The following is an 18,169-nucleotide window of genomic DNA, read 5'->3' as shown; positions in this document are numbered from 1 at the left end:
TGACATTAAAGAATGTTTTCTGTCAAACAATAGCAAAAACTCCCAAATACATACAATATTATGATTCCATATTGTAACACAATAAAATGCAAAAAAGTCTGGGGGGTGGTGAATACTTTTGATAGCCACTGTATATGACTTATATTAAAATGTACTTCTAAAAAGTCTGGAGTGTGCACATGCCTTCTCGTTCAGCATGTCGGGATGCTCAGTCAGCCAGACACACAGGCACTGGAATGCTGCCACAATCATGGAGTGGAGATCCCTGGAGTGCAGTGGGGCTGGGCGGCTGCACTGGTACACAATGTAGCTGCATACAGAGCTGACGGCACGCTTCTTGTCCGAGCTCTCTACACCAGCTTTCACCTGTGTCTCAGACAAAGACAGAGCCACATTAAAAAGAAAGTTTTTATTAAAATAAGATATCAATATTTTAAATTAACTGTGCTTCTTAAAGAACCAGGCAAGTTAATCAAGCTGGTTGTGAACATTCCTAAGTCATTTTTGCATGATGTTTTGAACTATCACTAGCTGTAATGCACATTACACTTGGAATATATCACTGTATATTACTGAATGACTGATAAACAGCTCAGTACAATGAAGGGACAACATTAAGTCTTTAAATTAGAAATTACTGTCAGCAGAGCCAAGGTTCTAGAAATTTAATTTTTGCATTTTTCAGAACTGACATGCAATAACGCTAAATATAAACAACACGGATTTCTATGTATTACAGAGACATTACAGGTACTGAAGAGTAACAGAACGACACTTGCTTTAAAACAGTATTTTCCATAAAGTAATACATGATAATTTGTTGCTAGGTATTCAAATTATTAAGAATTGATAAACCTTCCCCTAGTACAAGAAACATACAATGGGTGCCCTTAAAAGCTGGGGTTAAGGACCACAAAAGTGAGTATAGCAAAATATTATACTTATTCATATAATAGGGAATTTACAGTCAAATCTTGATATTTGCAAAGGTTGGGATGTAAATGGCAAATATGGGTCTTAAAATCATATGGGGAAAATTGGGAATGGTATTGCAAATCGTGAAACAAGCATTTCTGTAGTAATATTTTTTGTTATAACTGTTAAAACATTTCTGAAATAAGTTATGAAAATGAATATTTGAAAAGTAATATTCTTTTCCCCCTGTAATTCAAATTATTTGAAATTAATACAAATACATTAGTTCAATGTTATGATATAGATTAAGTTGTATTACATTTTTTCATTTTTAGTAGAACTCATTTTTATTTTTTTTTACATTTTGCTTTGATTACTATTATAAATGAAGCACTGCTGTACTGAAATAAAGTTTATTACAGCACAGTAATGAGTAAATTAAATATACCCACTCCCTTCACTCACTCTCCTGCAGTTTGTCTAATTCTCTTTCTTCTAATTTTGTCTTTTATAATTTTCCATGTGAAAACTGAGACTGTGACATGGACTATGACACAAAGGATTTTTTTAGTGATTCTTTTTTATTTCACAGCACAACACCCACATTACTTTGATAACAGGACTACAAACCATGCACATCTAATGCTTTCCTGAAGGAAAATGAATAACCTAAGCACAACCCATGATGCACTATTACATAAACTGTTAACCTTGTATCCTTTACTACAGAGACTGATGCATGTTCAGAATGAAGAAGATGAAGAAGTGGGTGCCTGCATTTTGCACGCCTGCTTTGCAGCCTGTGGATATGGTCTGCAGCAAAAAGTGGTCATGAAACATTTCATGCGAATAGGCAAAATCGCGAATATAGAACTAGCTAACCTTGAGGTTTTACTGTATTTTACCACTGTTTTCTTCTTACCTTAGCCAAACCAGCCAGGAGCTCAAGCGCTGCAAGTGAGATGCTCATATCGGGTCTCCATTGAGAGTTCAGCCTCTGCGTAACCAGGTGGATGCTACGGACCAGGAGCCCTGCGGCCGTATCTGTATGAAGAGCTATGATATAACCCCAATACCACACACCACAGAGAGGGAAAACTAAGTATTAGTAACTACAAGCAAAGCAATCCAACAAGCAACAGGCACGCTCAGCCAGTAAGCAAACAATTACAACACGACCACCTATGGCAAATACCACAGGTACTATCATGCAGGCTTTTCAGCGCCAGTCTTTTGAGAAGGACTTTCTGAAGAATGTCTCTTATTTCCTTTTACAATATAACCAGTACTGAACACATCTGTCCTCCTTAAACTCGTTAAGATGTGTACTCCAAAATATCTTGAAGGATTGTAATACAATTTATTATTAGGCTATATTTTTAAGAGATCACCACAGGTATCCATATACCATAGTACCATCTAACCTCATCAAATAAGAAGGTTATGGAGAAGCTGCCATATACTTTTTTTGAAATTCTAATTAGACTAAAATAGTAGATAATATATTAATATAAAATTTAAAGTTTGCGCAGCACAATAAGATAAGCTCACAAAGTATTGCAAATGAGGTCTTTGTATTGAATTTGTCTTGCAGGTGGTAGAGATTATATCTTTAGATAAAGATTATATAGAATACATTTTTAATATGGTATATTGTGATGAAAACTGCATATGGAAATATCTTAATAACCATAAATACAATGCAGGTGGTAAGAATGTTAATGTATAAAATCTAACCAATATTAGACATGTTAATTTTTAGGCCATCAGAAGAATAGTCCATATTACCTTAAAACTTTGGTAAAGTTGCAAATAGGGAAGGACACAGTGTATTATCATTGTTAAAGTACATGCAGTATTATTCCAACACACAACACAAATAATCAAACAGTTTGTACTGTTCATTTGCTATTAGTTTACATATGCAAAGAAAAGTTGTTTTAACAATGCGCTATGACAAGACCAGTGAATGCAGAAAAACCAAAAAGCTTAAAAAAGCAATTTAAAATCACAAATCAAAACATCTTATCTACAGCACAGAAAATGCTGAGATGCATGACTGAAATCCATCCATCTGTTTTCTAATCGTTCAACCAATTCAAGTCATGGGTGAGATGGAGCCTATCCTGGCAAGCAACAGATGCAGGACAGGATACATCCTGGATGGGACGTCAGTCCATTGCAGGGCAGACACAAACACAGTCACGCCTAGGCCTGATTTTTTGCATGTTTTTGGACTGTGGGAGAAATCTGGATGCAAAGACAGGAAGAACATACAAACTCAAAGCATATTGGAATTTGGAAACAGATTTGGAATTAAATGCAGGCCGTGAGGCAGCAATGCTAACCATTGTGCCATCATGTCACCCATGACTGAAAACAAACATAGTAAATTAAATGGAATTTTATTAACATGTTGTATCTTATACTGTACTGCATTCTGTTAAAGGTAAAAACTGCAATTTGTTAAAGGAAACTCCTATAGGAAGAAATGGTAAATTAGTGTTCATTCACAAGCAGAAATAAAATTACTCGTTACAAACTCCTGTCACAGAGCAAAATAAAAAAAAAATCCAAATAACTTTGTCCACAGACTGCTTTATAATGCTCATTTTACTAATAAGGTTGTTGAGTAGCTTACGCTGTATTTTTTGTACTACACAATACACTTTGCATTTAAACCAATATGCTTCAATTACAGATGCAGCCATTCAAAATGCATGGTAAAACCCTGCAATGCACAAAATTATCTACAGTTTAGTGCATTACACCGCAGTACGTGATTGGCTGGCCAAAATGACCGACACTTGTGGTGCATTAGTTGTTAGTGAAACGATTGCTTAATTTAATCTCTTTACTGCGCATGTTTAAATCCGCATAATATTGAATATTAATTTGGAATTTTACAACTAAAGGGAAATTTTAGTAGCTGAACATAAAAAGAACAGGAGCATAACGTGTCTTAAGGTCAATCGATATTATTTAGGAATATAAACATATTATGTAAACTGTATATGGCTGGTATTGGTAGTTTAAATAAAAAACGCACACCAGTATTCCACTTTCTTCATAAACATTTTAGGCATCAAAGTCTCATTCGGTTGCATACTGTGGTTATTTTGGAAAAGTTTTTACATGCTCCTTCTGACTATATTAAGTTTATATACTTCATAAAAAGTTAATGTTTTCTATGAATACTTGCGCTCGTTATTGCTGTAAAAAACGCATACTTTTTAGAATTTGATTAATAGGGAATATAATATGGAATCATGTATCTAAAGAACTTAATAACGATATAATTATATTCATATACAGATTCAACCATTCAAAATGCGCGGAGTACGCTGTGTTAAAATGATGTAGGCGTGGCGCATCATACCGCATTTCGAATTATGATAATATTATCCGGAAGTACCTTGTAAAACCGCCAGGTGGGAGCTATTAAAGCTTAACGTCTCATGTACAGCATTTGAGCTGTCACCAGAAAACACCCGGTTTCGATTCCCGGTCACTGCAGAGGGACAATCTTTTTCCAGTGAAGAATTTAAGTTGTATACTCTTTAGACATTTAATAATTGTAAACTGTGTATTATAGCATGTAAATCATTAAACACTAAAAAGTCGGTATATTTTATAAAAGCAAGATTGCTCCATTGGACAAAAATACACAACCTTCCACCTTCATTATAAATAAATTTAATTATTCATAAATATTTTACTCATTAAAGTCTTTAACTTGGTAACTTAGTGGGTTCTGGTTTTAACGTGCTTGTTCTAACATTATTAAGCTTATATTGTGTACTTCATAAAAAGTTATAACGTTTTATCCTTTTCTAAGAATACATAGAACACCACTTGCTGTTATTATAAAAAGATAAATGTTGTAGTGATTTAACATCACTTGATAGTTATATGAATATGGAATCGTGTAACTAAGCAGCTAAAGTATCACAAGTGGACGTTTTGGAAAATTTTTTAACATTCGTTTCTTTTTAAAAAACTGTTATTGTCCTTGTAGTGGTAATGGACAACGTACTGCACCCAATGGTTCAAAGCGCGATCAGAGTATTATTTTCGGTTTGTTTCTTATATAGTGAATACATAAAAATAGTTCACTATTATAGCTTGTTGTTGGCTCTGGCGTGAATTTGTGTATCTGGATAAATTAAGTGATGGTATTGTGATTAAGGATTTCTTCGCAAAATTCTTTAAGCTAAACAAATGAGGGAAGAAGCGTTACTTTTACAATTGGCACTCCGAGATTCAGACTTATTTAATTCCCGTCATTTAGCTGAAACTGATAAAGAAATCATGCAGTAGTTATATGTATTGGAAGGCGCTCTGTTTTATTAACAGACACTCTGCCTCAAACCTGTATCGTACAGTGATATAGACGTGGGTAATGTCATCCCCATTAAACAATGTGCTTATCGCGCAAATCCTGCTAAACAAAAAATTAGACACAAGAAGAGTATTATTGGACAATGGTGTGAGTCTCTGGTGAAATTTCTCTGTAAACTGAAGAGTTATAGAGGAGACACGTTGTGTATCACCTACTTTTACACTTGTAAGAACATTCCAATGTTAATGCAACACGGAATATATTATTAATAACCTTTTAAATCTGAAGCTGTTAACTCTACTTCACACCTGCATGTCATGATTGTTTCGCAAGGATGTGACATGACAATAAAAATAATTTAGTTTTTATTTATTTGTGGCTGCTGCAGTGGCTTGCAATGACTGGATAGTTAACACTTCCCAATTGCTTTGTCAGTCTGTCCATGGGGGGTGCTCTCCTTGACAGCTGACACTCCTCCATACGCCTAAGTGAAAAATTTAAAAAACGCCAATGTAAACATTATATTTACAACTTGTAAGTACAAGAATTCACCAAGTGAGCTGTGTAAGCATGCGTAGGGTGTGAAGAATACAGATCCCCAATTCAATTGCAGCCTAAACCTTTCCCCCTACACCCTACCCCCACTGCGATTGGAATATACACAAACAAAACACTGAAAGCTTTACAGTAGATGATCAGGTGTTTTGCAGACATAGGGATAGTACATAATTCTGGCTTTATGAACTCACACATGGGATTTGATTAATTCAAAATAATAATAAAAAAAACTGCACCAGGTACTAGACCTTGTTTATATTAAAGTTATATCACTGGGCTGTGGTGGATGGTGCGCTATTTTGACAGCAACCTTCTAATCTGCTTAACACCTGTAGAAAACATGTTTTAAACATTTTATTTCTGTACGGAATGCATGTTGCATTTACAAAATTAAAGTGTTTCAAATGTTTAAATAAGAAGTAAAAAGAACTTACAGCTTACACAAAGATTCAAAAACATGTGTTAAGAAAAAAACAGGACATTTGATTTCTGGTTCCATTGAAACCTTCCATTGAAAGACAGGTTCCTTTCGCCCAAGACTGGCAGGAAACAGTCGAAACTCACCACACCCAGACTGTTAACTCGATCAACCTTTTTTAATAGCCTTGCAAATGCTCTCGCACTGTAGGATATGCACTCGACGCACCACAGGTGTCACACGCCTAAGCCATTACACCACACACATAATCACAGATGAATGAGTTAAACTGATGCAGACATTTACAAAGAAATGGTACTACTGTGATAATTTGAGCTATATAATTATAATTATATTAATTTCTTTAGATACGCGATTCCATATTATATTCCCTATTAAATAAAATTTTAAAAAGTATGCGTTTTTTTTACTGTGATAACAAGCACAAATATTCATTGGAAATGTTACAACATTATAACTTTTTAATGAAGTATATACATTTATTATAGTCAGAAGGCGCACATAAAAACTTTTCCAAAATAACCACAGTATGTAACCGAATGAAAGACATCGATGCTTAAAATGTTTAGGAAGAAAGTGGAATACTGGTGTGTATTTTTTATTTAAACTACCAATACCAGCCATATACAGTTTACATAATATGTTTATGTTCCTAAATTAATATCCTGTATGACCTTCAGACACATTATGCTCCTCTTTTTTTATGCTCAGCTACTAAAATTTCCCTTTAGTTGTAAAATTCCATATAAATATTCAATATTAAGCGGATTAAAACATGCACAGTAAAGAGATTAAATGATTACATCATTTCACTAACAACCAATGCACCACGAGTGCCCGTCTGTCATTTTAGCCAGCCAATCACGTACTGCGGTACAACACGGTGAACTGTGGATAATTTTGTGCGGTACATGCATTTTGAATGGCTCCATCTTTAGCTCAAATTATCACAGAGGTACACTTTATTTGTAAACATCTGCATCAATTTGACTGATTCACCCGCGATTACTTGGAAACTTTTTGCCTGCCCTTTTCAGCTACAGCTTAAGTTGTTAAGTGGTGCACTGGTGTAATGGCTTAGGCGTGTGCCTTGCATGCTGGAGGTCGGGGGCTTGAACCCAGCTCTCGTCATGAGTTTTACTTTTAACAAATAAACACTTCTTTGAAAAACTAAAAAAGTAAATATATTCGACACTATACTGAATTTGTTGGTATTTCTAAATATCATAACGCATTCATAAAAGTGATTTATTAACAATAACTAATAATTTCAAAGTGCTTGTATTTTAAAATTGTATTTTGTTTGGTGTGATTTGTCACTGTTTTCACAAACAGTATTTAAACATCTATTTTTGAGACAGGGTGTTCCAGACCTCTGTTTAATTGCTGAAACGTCCTCTGCACTCCATGTTTTAACCTTTTCTATGAATACTTGCTTATAATTGCAGTAAAAAACCTCATACTTTTTAGAATCCGCTAAATAGGGAATATAATATGGAATTGCTTATCTAAAGAAATTAATAATGATATTAATTTAAGGATCTAAATATATGTATTTATATAGCTGGTAGTATTACTGTAATCCACTTTCTTTGTAAACATGTTTTATGTTTATTTTTAATTTTAATCAATAATTAGTATTAAAATTCGCACTGTGATAAATTCTTGTACTAATGTAAAAACATTAATTTGCAAGACTGTGTTCAAACATACGTTAAATCTGACTATAAAAAAAACAGGGTTCACTTTTTTTCTGTCTCTCCCTACTCTCTCTCACCCGCTGCGATTCGGACACAGAATGGTTAAAAATGGGAACAGGTCAGGCAGGCAGAGGGAAGGGGGAGGGGTGAAACTGCTACCTGTCCTGGATAAAGCGGTTAGAAAACAGGTGGATTTACACTTGTAAAAAACATTCCAATTTTAATACAATATGGAAGACATTATTAATAATAAATTATCCTGGACCGTCTGTTAACTGAAGATTTAGAGAAGACACGTTGTGTCTTATCTTTCCAGCTTAGAATTAACTTTTACCTACTAGTATATTTCATTGTGGCCACTTTATGTAATGCAGCTCTGTACTTCTTACAAAGGCTAGGAGTGTTAACACCCACTGTGTAATGTTATGTAGAATAGACAGTTCTGGGGGAGGGGAAGGAATTTTCAGTAGCATGCTCTGTTGTCATTGTTGCTGTTCAGAGCGCCCGACATTACAAACTGCAAGTTAAAAATAACTAATTTCCAGGGAGTAACCCTGTTACAAATGGGAACAGCGCATCGGTCCTTGAATATGGTTAAACAGTACATACGACGTCTGGTGGAGATTCAGCATTCACTTTTCTGTATCTGTACAGAACAGTGACGTCTCATCAATGTTTGGTACCAATAAACAGAGGGACTCACAGACTTCCTTCTTTGAACTCAGCTGCACTCCAGTAAATAATGTACAGTTTATCACCTTCTGCAATTCTTCCAATTTAGCAGGTTTTGCACAATAAGCACATTGTTTAATGGAGATGAAATTACCTACGTCTATATCACTGTACAACACAGGTTTAAGTCGGAGTGTCTGTTAATAAAATAGAGCGCCTTCCAATACATTTAACTACTGCATGACTTCTTTAATCTGTTTCCGCTAAATGAGGGGAATTAAATCAGTCTGAATCAATTGTAAAAATAACCCTTCTTCCCTCTGTTTAACTTAAAGAATTTTGCGAAGAAATCCTTAATCACAATACCATCACTTTATTTATCCAGATACACACCAGAGCCAACAACAAGCTATAACAGTGGGCTATTTTTATGCATTTGGCTATATAAGAAACAAACCAAAAGTAATGCTCCGATCGCACTTTAAACCGCATGGGTATAGCTCTCTACATTACAGTGCTCATTACCACTACAAGGTAAAAAAAAAGAAACGAATGTGAGAATGTTTCCAAAACGTCCACTTGTGATACTTTAGCTGCTTAGTTACACGATTCCATATTCATATAACTATCAAGTGATGTTAAATCACAACATTCATCTTTTTACAATAACAGCAAGTGGTGTTCTTACTACATTTTCTCAGAAAAGGATAAAACGTCGTAACTTTTTTTGAAGGACACAATATAAGCTTAATAATGTTAGAACAAGCACATTAAAACCAGAACCCATGTAAGTTACCGAGTTAAAGACTTTGATGCATGAAATTTTTATGATGGAGGTGGAAAGCTGTGTACTTTTGTCCAATGGAGCAGTCTTGCTTTTATAAAATATACCAACTTTTTAAATGTTTAATGATCTGGCGAAAGCTCAAATGCTGTACATGAAACATTGAGCTTTATTACCTCCTCTGGCGGTTTTATAAGGTCCTTCTGGATACTATTATCATATTTCAAATAACATGCGGTATGATGCGGTATATTGCGCCATGCCCACCGTGTTGTAACTCAGCGAACCTTGCGCATTTTGAATGGCTGGATCTGTATGTCTCATCAGACCACAAAATAAACGCCTGATTTTGGCAGTGTCCGTGTATTATGAAATGCCTTCCAAACCATTAAGAATTTAAGAACACTTAACTAAGGGATATAAATAAATAAAAACTAAAAATTTGAAAAGTTTTATACCCTTCTCCTGTTCATTTCAACGATTTTATCACTCAGCAGCTTCCAAAGCTACTTACTCTTCCTGGTTAAACCTATGCTTCATATTCTACCTGATCAAAGGATCTTACAAAGACATTACAGTAGAGTCTTGGATGGAAGAAGAGCAGAGCAGGATAAAACTAAGCCAAATGTTAAGCACAACTTTCAAATTAGCTGCACAATAGACTAGGATCGAGAAATGAATGTAGAGATGTAGGGACCCACTGGATGCAGAAGAGAGATTCAAGTTATTTATTTGAGCAGATTATTGTAAGTCAGTGATTACTGTTGTTTGTTTCAACTGATGAATGTTATTTTTTAACATAAAGCCAGTGCTTTAATTATCACATTAGGTAGGGCTGCTTATGTCTTTTAAGCATACCAGCTATATACTGCAATACGTTATATACTGTATATAGTATAGAGTTAGAGCTACTTACAGAATACTTTTTCTATCCGCGACAGCTTTCAGCACCAAACCATCGCAAATGTTGTGAATACTGTATACATTTTGAAATAATGTGAATAACTAATATAGCACAACTAATTGTGTGGCTCATTAAGTTCATGTTGTGCAAATTAATTTAGGTTTGCTACAAGAATATGGGTAATTATGACTTTTCCATTTTGCTTTCATAGTCAATTCACTCTTTTTTTGCCTTGAATATGTATATGGAGTAAATTGTATATAAAACACAATTTGAATAGATACTTCAAAGATTTAAATAAACACAATTGATTGGAGTGTCCAGAAAAGCACTATGTAAGTCTAACACATAATTTATTATTAGATTGCAATCAGTAAAATTAAAGACACTGGGGTTCAACTTACAAATAATCCAATTTTTTATCATAGCAAAAATGCTTTCAGAGGCTCCTTAAAAGATTGTCAAGATAACAAAGAACTGCCCTGTTTTTCAACAGAGTACAATGTTACAGGAATAAATATTTTTGAAGCAGCTGTATCTTTTATTTCCTTACCATAGTCCCTCAGAAGTGCTTGTGCGGGCCTCTCACTGTCTGGAGTGGTGGCTTCTGAGCTGCCCCCACTGGCTGTGCTGATTCCGCTGCTGTTTCGACTGTGGCTCTTTACAGCTGTCTGGCCACATTCGACACCAACCTGCAACACCACAGCAACGCAGTGAGATGACCATTACTGAACCCATTTATACAGCTGAGCTCAAAGGACTGCCAAGAAAAGCTAGACATCTTAGCCTGGATCTCCACTGTCAACACTCAATCTACAGAACTCATTACACACTACAAGATAAGACCTCTACTGGATGAGCAACTCTGGACCAACAATCGAGCCACTGTACACTGTTACAGAACATTAATACCTTGTTCTGTATGCATGTAACAAAAAGACTGAAAGATGACCTTTATACTTCAAAGAAAAAAGTCATTAAAGCCATGAAATAAAGTTTGTCACCAATAAGGATTTTCTAGTGCTATTATGACCTGATCCTGTCTTCCAGTGCTTGTGTTATGACAAAATAGGTATTAAACACAGAAAAGGTAAAATGCTCTTACCAATTCAGATTGAGTCCCTATTGATTCTAAAAGGGCTGAATCCTGAACAATATTTAGCATTGCACCTAAAAAAGCAGAATGTAAAAATTATGCTCAAATATGTCATCAGAGGCTACTTACAGCATATCAAAGTCACATATAAAACCCAAACAAACAAATCTAACAGTATAAACGGATGCATTATTTTTTTAAAAAGTTTTAATGTTAAGGTTATGTTCTAGAAAACAAATCACCTGCCTGACATCTAATTCATGTCATTTTACACACCTAGGATCATTTGTGTATTGTTCGGATCCGTCTCAGTCTGTAGAGCTCCTATTAAAATATTGACCAGCCTGAGCTTCAGCGAGAGAAATGTGACCGCCTTGTCCTGCATTGAGTTGTCATCATTGCTAAACTTCCCTTCCAAAAGAACCTGAAAAAACAAAAACCTGAAGCACTCCACTGAAATTACATTTCCTAAAAAAAAAGTACTTAATGTACTTCACAGTATGAACTACTATAACAGAGAAAATATGTTTTAAGTGGTAGCAGGGTTGACAAAACCAAAAGCTATTAAAATTAATCTGTTAAGGTTGCAGGACACAATTCCAATGAGTAACACATAGGTTAAGAGCCACCAATGGACAGGAAGGTCAGTAAGAGTTCCCAGGCACAAACAATTCTATACTGATCACAGTCCAGTTATCAAAAGAGGATAACTGTTGGGCACCCAAAGGCAAGTTTGATATCCAAAGAGGCTTGTGTATATATAAAGAACCTCTTACCTAATTCAAAATCTGATGGTGGATTTGTAATGGATATATATGGATTTATGGATATTATGAGGCTTTTTTGCTTCCACTGGTGCTGGGGCCCTTGTTAAGGTCATCTGCGTCATGAACGCTACCCTCTACCAAGTACCAAAAATCTCATTACCTCTTCCAGGAGGCTTAAACAAGGCCAAAAGTGGATCTTCCAGCAAGACAATGACCAAAAGCACAAATTAAAAACCCAAAGGAAATGTTAACCACAAAATCAACATTTTAAACCAGCCATCTCAGTGCCTGGACTTGAACCCCATTGAAAACCAGTAATTTGAATTGAAAGGGGCAGTCTACAAGCTCATAACGGAGGATATGAAGCATCTAGCAAGAGTGTGTGGAGGAATGGTTTAAGATCCCTCTCAATGTGTCCTCCAATTTCATAAAACATTATAGAAAAAAGCTCAGTGCTGTGATCCCTGAAAAGTGAAAGTGCAAGAAGTACTGAAAACAGGTGTGCCAATAATTACTGCACTTAATACCCGTGTTGTTCGTTTTATATAGCCTTTTTTCTCATCTTCATCAACAATGCCAATAATTTTGGAGATGACTGTAAGCCCCATATAGTTTCTTTATTAAAGAGTAGTGATTTATTAGAACTGTACAATTACTTTCTGTTATATTAAACTGAATGCAGAAAAATATACCTCCGATTTCACATTTCCAAAATGATGGGGGAGAGGAAGCATTGACAACAGAATGTTGATGGATGACCTCCTCAACTCAGTGGGGTTCACATAAGCTTTAAATTTAGACAGTTCCCTGCAAGACAGGCAACACATAGGGATGAAGCAGAATTGCACCTGTAAATGGGTAAACTGTTTCAGTTTAGATGGGTACAATAACTGAATCACTATAAGTTTAATAATAGAGTTAATAATTGTTTAGCTGAATGTTTAAACATGGCGCCTTGTTCAATTCTGGATAGTTCTAGCACAAGCAATAGACGGTTTACAGACAGTAAAAAATGTTAATAAGTTTACTTCAATTTTCTGAATGCATAAATGCAAAGGCAACTGCAAATATCACAAAGTCATATCATTTGCCAAACCGCTTTATACCATATGGTGTTGCAGGAAGCCGGAGCCTACCCGACAAGCAAGGAGCGCAAGGCAGGGTACACCCTGGACGGGGTGCCAGTCCATAGCAGGGCAAGTGCAAGCCAATCATACATGGGGACAATTTCAAGGCTGAGGGGGGAAATTTGGACACTGGGATAACTCCCTGAGAAATGCCCGGGGATCTTTAATGACTACTGAGAGTTAGGACCTTGGTTTAACGTCTCATCCGAAAGATGGCGCCCACTACGGTATAGTGTCCCCACCACTAAACCAGGGCATTAGGACCTACACAGACCACAGAGTGGGTGGGTAGCCAGTTGAGAGCTGCAGGGTGATATGGCTGCTGGCTGTATCACAAAGTACCAAATAAAAACCATTTTTATTAAAACCGTCAATGGAGAGGGGCATTTGGAGGTATTTGGAAAACTATACTTTTATAACAAATTCACAATTTGTAGTTACCATTGGTTAAGAACCATAACAAAGTTCAATATAATAATAAGAACAAGAATAGCAGTAGCAATAAGTCATTCAGCAGACACGTTTATATTTATTTATGTTATTTCCCAAGTCTCGAAAGTGAACTTTGCATCAACAACTACTGATTTAAAATAACCAAAACCAGGACACAGGGATTTTTTTAATGTCTCACACAAAGGATGGAGCACATGGCAGTTCAGTAACAGGCTATGTGTAACACACAATTAAACACTGAGTCAGAACTTGAACAATGAACATCCTAATAACAGCACTGAAAACGCCTAACCACCTAGCTTCTTAAGGTTACACTGTTCGTATGCCTAAGTATAATCTACAGCTCTTACCTATCTGGTAAAATGGTTTCCAGTGCAGAGATGAAGTAAGGAACAACAACATTGATTCCTTTCAGATCTGAGCAAAACAATGCAGAAGAGTTGAGGATAATGCTGGCAAGGACAGGACGACAGATAAATTCAGATATCTGCAGACCCTGGATCAGAACCATGTCAAACCTGAAGAGAAGAAAATTGAGAATCTTAGATGACAGAAATTAAAAATTCTTCAGACAAGTGTTGCATAAACAAAATGTGCAGTACTCACGATATGGAATGACCATAAAGGAAAAAAGATCATATTGAGAGATACATCAAAATAATATTAAAATATTTTATTTAATTTTCTGTAACAGAAGGTAAAGCAAAACAATCATAGAACAAAACAAATACAAATCAGCCATTATAACAATACAGACAGGATAGTATTCAGCTATACTGAGGTATAGAAAGAGAAATCCATACATTAAAAAACCCCAAACCTCCCAACTCCCATCCAAACCGTTCTACCCTCCCCCCCGAAGGTGCTCTAACTATTGTCTTAAAAACGTTGTATGTATAGTTCAACTGTATTATCTTTCAAGGTATGAAATTAAAGGGTCCCATAACTTCTAATACTCTTTGAACTTGTCTTACAGAATAAATCTGATCCTCTCTAAGTGCATTGTATAAGTCAGCTAAGTGAGCCAAAGCTTCACTGAGGCCACCTCCTTCTTTTTCCAGAATATAAGAATGAGTTTCTTTGCAGTGATTAGACCACAGGCTAATAAGCATTGGTGGGCTAATTGTAGCCTCCCCAGCCCCTCCCAGGACAATTACAGTAGCACCTCAGATAAAATTCTGAATATTCCCCATCCAATATTCCTGTAAGGTAGGGCAAAGGACATAACTATGAAGCAACGTGGCTTCCATGACGTTACATTTGTTATAAATGGTTGAGATCTCTGGAGATAGAAAAGAAAATAACCTATAGATTTGATAACCTTATGCTTAAGTGGTGTTAGATCTTTAACATGATAAAGATGGCATGATTTACCTAGATAGGTACACTGGCAGAATCTCTTCACCAGTCTTTTTACTACAGAATATTCTGCACAGTGTTCCACAGGCTTCTGCTCGCCCAGCCTCATAGTTATCCGGGAACTCATTGGCATCAAACATTGGATTGGAGACCATGGTGTCCGTTGACATCTGAGAACCCTTTCGACGGAGCTCCACACCAGCCTGAGTTGCTATCGCTGAGGACAAAGAAAAGAGAATGCCACCTGAATTGGACAACTCACAGTCTCAGGATGGCTCAAAGGGAGTTCTGACACAAAGATTTTGCAAAAAAGCTCTGAGTTTCAACTTAAGGCTTCATCCTGCCACTAGATAAGTGTTAGCAGATCATAAACAGTTGGAGGATGCACTCAAAAAATTTTAATTCAAGACTTCAAAAGCGTGAGCTCAACTAGGATTTTAAAAATAACTTTACTCCTATGAAAGTGCTAATTTTCAAATGTACCAAAGGACTTAAAACTAGCTTCATATTTCCACGTGGACATACATTAGTGTGATAGTAGCAAATTTCAGCAAAGAGCATATATTAAGCCATGTTTCAGACTGGCTTGACACGGATGTAATTTTTTTACTAAAGGTGTGGTTACAGTGACACTTTTCTTTAGTTTTTATACTACAGCTGTGAAGGTGAGTCATCACGTAGATTGTTACAGATGTTTTTAGAGTCACCACAATTTTAGTTAACTATCTGCTGAAACATTTTCCCATGGAGATACAAGTCTATAGGTTCTTGTACAGTACTTTGTGTCTGTATTAAAAACTAGTTTAACTTAAGTCACTTAAGGCTACAATTACAATATATGTCACTGTGATTTTCAAAATGAGAAAATCATATTTTATGCCACAGTTCCCAGTTTCAGATACAGGTCAGTCAGGTTGGCACAGAGTAGATTTTGTACTGCTGTTTGTCCTTTCCAGACTCACAGCAAAACTTGTGCTTCTTGCGTCCCCAATAAAGATAAGGGCCCACCATGACACAAAGGAAGACATCTTATCAATTGCCCCAAGAATTGTGTCAGTCATTCTAAACCAGGGAGCATTCTGAATGCCCACTGTTATATTTTCTTGACATTGTTACTTACTGTTTTCTTGTAATATGCATGCTACAGTAGAAATGCTTTAGATGTAGGTCAGCTATGCATTGTTTTTATTCTTTCAATGCCATTACTCTCTGCAGATTCAAGAATTCAAATGAAGAATGCAGCCAAATAAAATAAACATCAGCAAAGTCTCTTTGTCAGTTCCCATGAGTCTTTAAAAACAGAACATAACTAGCACTTTCTGGACAGACACTCATTTCATGCATTTAGGCACATACAAAAACCAAACAATTAAGGAAGAAAATCAGACAAAAAAAAACTTTAAACTCAACAACATAGGATAATTTTTGAGAAACAAAAATGGTTAGTGCAAAACCTGGGGGAAATGAAGTGATCACAGACTAGTAGAACATGGTGGGTCAGATTAATGAGAACAGAAGGGTCTCTGGCCAGCAATCTTTCCCACTCAGAGACAGAGGGAGGAAGGAAGTGGATAGCTCTCTTTCCCCAAGAAATCAGTGCAACAGCAACAAGGACCAGATGACAAAAATGTAAAAATTATAGGAGGGAAAATGGTGGCGATGAAAAAATACAAAAAAGAAAAACTGACTGCAATTTAATAGAAGCTACCGTTCCTACTTACAAGATTTATAAGAAAGAAGAATTTGGATAAAAGATGCTGCAAGATAATAGAAATAAAAATGGAAACAAATCAAAGGACAGCAGTAATATAAATATCTTTAAAGATGATGAAATCAGGTTTTTAATGTAAAAAGCAGCCTCCTTTCATTTATTTTTTTTGTACTGGAAAATCTTTGCATGGAAGCAAACTAACTACATATAAGAGTGGCAGTCAGGTTATAACAGCCAGGACTTGGACAATCAACATGCAAAAATATATAGATAAAAAAATCAGATAAAACAAGAAAAAGGTTAAGAAAGACAGCAGAACATTCAAGATAAGTTTAAAACGGATTATTCCCTTTATTAACCCGTTCAGCTCAGAAAACATGTCTTTAGATAGGAAATATATATTTTTTGCATCAAGAGGGTTTAGATTTATATAATTTTAAGTTTTGTCAACAAATTGCCTCCCTTGTGCTCAGTATGAATGAAACTGAACTGATAAAACATATGTATGCTATGTTTTACATATATGATGACTACCATAACTTTGCCAGAAACCTGCAAATTACCAAAAAGAATGTCACTGAAGTCAAAATGGGCTATTCGTCTAAAATTCTACGGAGTCGTGCCTCTTTCTGACACTATCCAAGTCAGCTTTGAATTGTCTGACATTTTTACCTATTTATAATGGTAGGAAGTGCAGGGAAATTCGTAGAATTCAAGGCAACCTGCGTTTTTTTAACAAGGATACCACCTAATTGTTTTACATTCCAACTGACTTAACTATCAGCCTGGAAAAGAGCAAAGGGTTCAAAGATCCATCTGTCAAACTACACCGTCCTCAGTGGAACAACACCCCATCCCTTTGATATCCTTTTCATGCCTCAGACCTAAGTTTTATGACTCACTCACAGTTTCCCAGGCTCAGTGATCCATATTCTAGTTCCTACCTCTCACAAGCTTGTCAGGCTTGTCATGTGCCCGTGCTCGTGACCCATTACTTACGGACTCAAACCATCAGGGCACAAACATCCATCTCACATACTGGTCCCTCACATGTTGTAACAGCGTAAAATCATCTACTGGTCACTCCCGTTTGGCCAGAACTGCTACTGTCTTCTTTACCTTACAAGCGGTCTGACAAAGCATCAACTGCGTCTGGTAGCATTTCAGCTCCTCACAGCATCACTAACTTGGAGCACTCGGCTCCTCTGTGTATTTATACAATAGAATGATGTCCTGGACCACCTAGCTCCTCAATGTAAAACTAACACATTAGCAGCTACTGGCTCACCTGGTGTTTCTCCAAGCTGCCCTTCAACTTCATATATGCGTACAGCCAGGCTGC

General features: G+C 36.1%; 1 protein-coding gene across 10 annotated transcripts in view; it reads right to left on the bottom strand.

Moving 5' to 3' along the window:
* Positions 1-18,169, bottom strand: part of ralgapb (Ral GTPase activating protein non-catalytic subunit beta) — a 56,485-nt gene that overhangs the window by 15,623 nt on the left and 22,693 nt on the right. For 8 of the 10 annotated variants that reach the window (XM_088937233.1, XM_088937236.1, XM_088937239.1 and 5 more), the window contains 8 exons: positions 15,132-15,333; positions 14,108-14,275; positions 12,870-12,984; positions 11,687-11,834; positions 11,420-11,484; positions 10,868-11,006; positions 1,838-1,971; positions 184-366 (listed from right to left, as the gene is read on the bottom strand). In XM_088937233.1, the coding sequence (XP_088793359.1) occupies positions 184-366; positions 1,838-1,971; positions 10,868-11,006; positions 11,420-11,484; positions 11,687-11,834; positions 12,870-12,984; positions 14,108-14,275; positions 15,132-15,333 (1,154 nt within the window). The remainder of the gene's footprint in view (positions 1-183; positions 367-1,837; positions 1,972-10,867; positions 11,007-11,419; positions 11,485-11,686; positions 11,835-12,869; positions 12,985-14,107; positions 14,276-15,131; positions 15,334-18,169) is intronic. The other 2 variants (XM_088937237.1, XM_088937232.1) reach the window with 1 other exon arrangement.

This window comes from Atractosteus spatula, chromosome 19, assembly GCF_055471065.1.
Source record: "Atractosteus spatula isolate fAtrSpa1 chromosome 19, fAtrSpa1.hap1, whole genome shotgun sequence".
Classification (NCBI taxonomy): domain Eukaryota; kingdom Metazoa; phylum Chordata; class Actinopteri; order Semionotiformes; family Lepisosteidae; genus Atractosteus; species Atractosteus spatula.
This window is presented reverse-complemented; position numbering and strand designations above follow the sequence as displayed.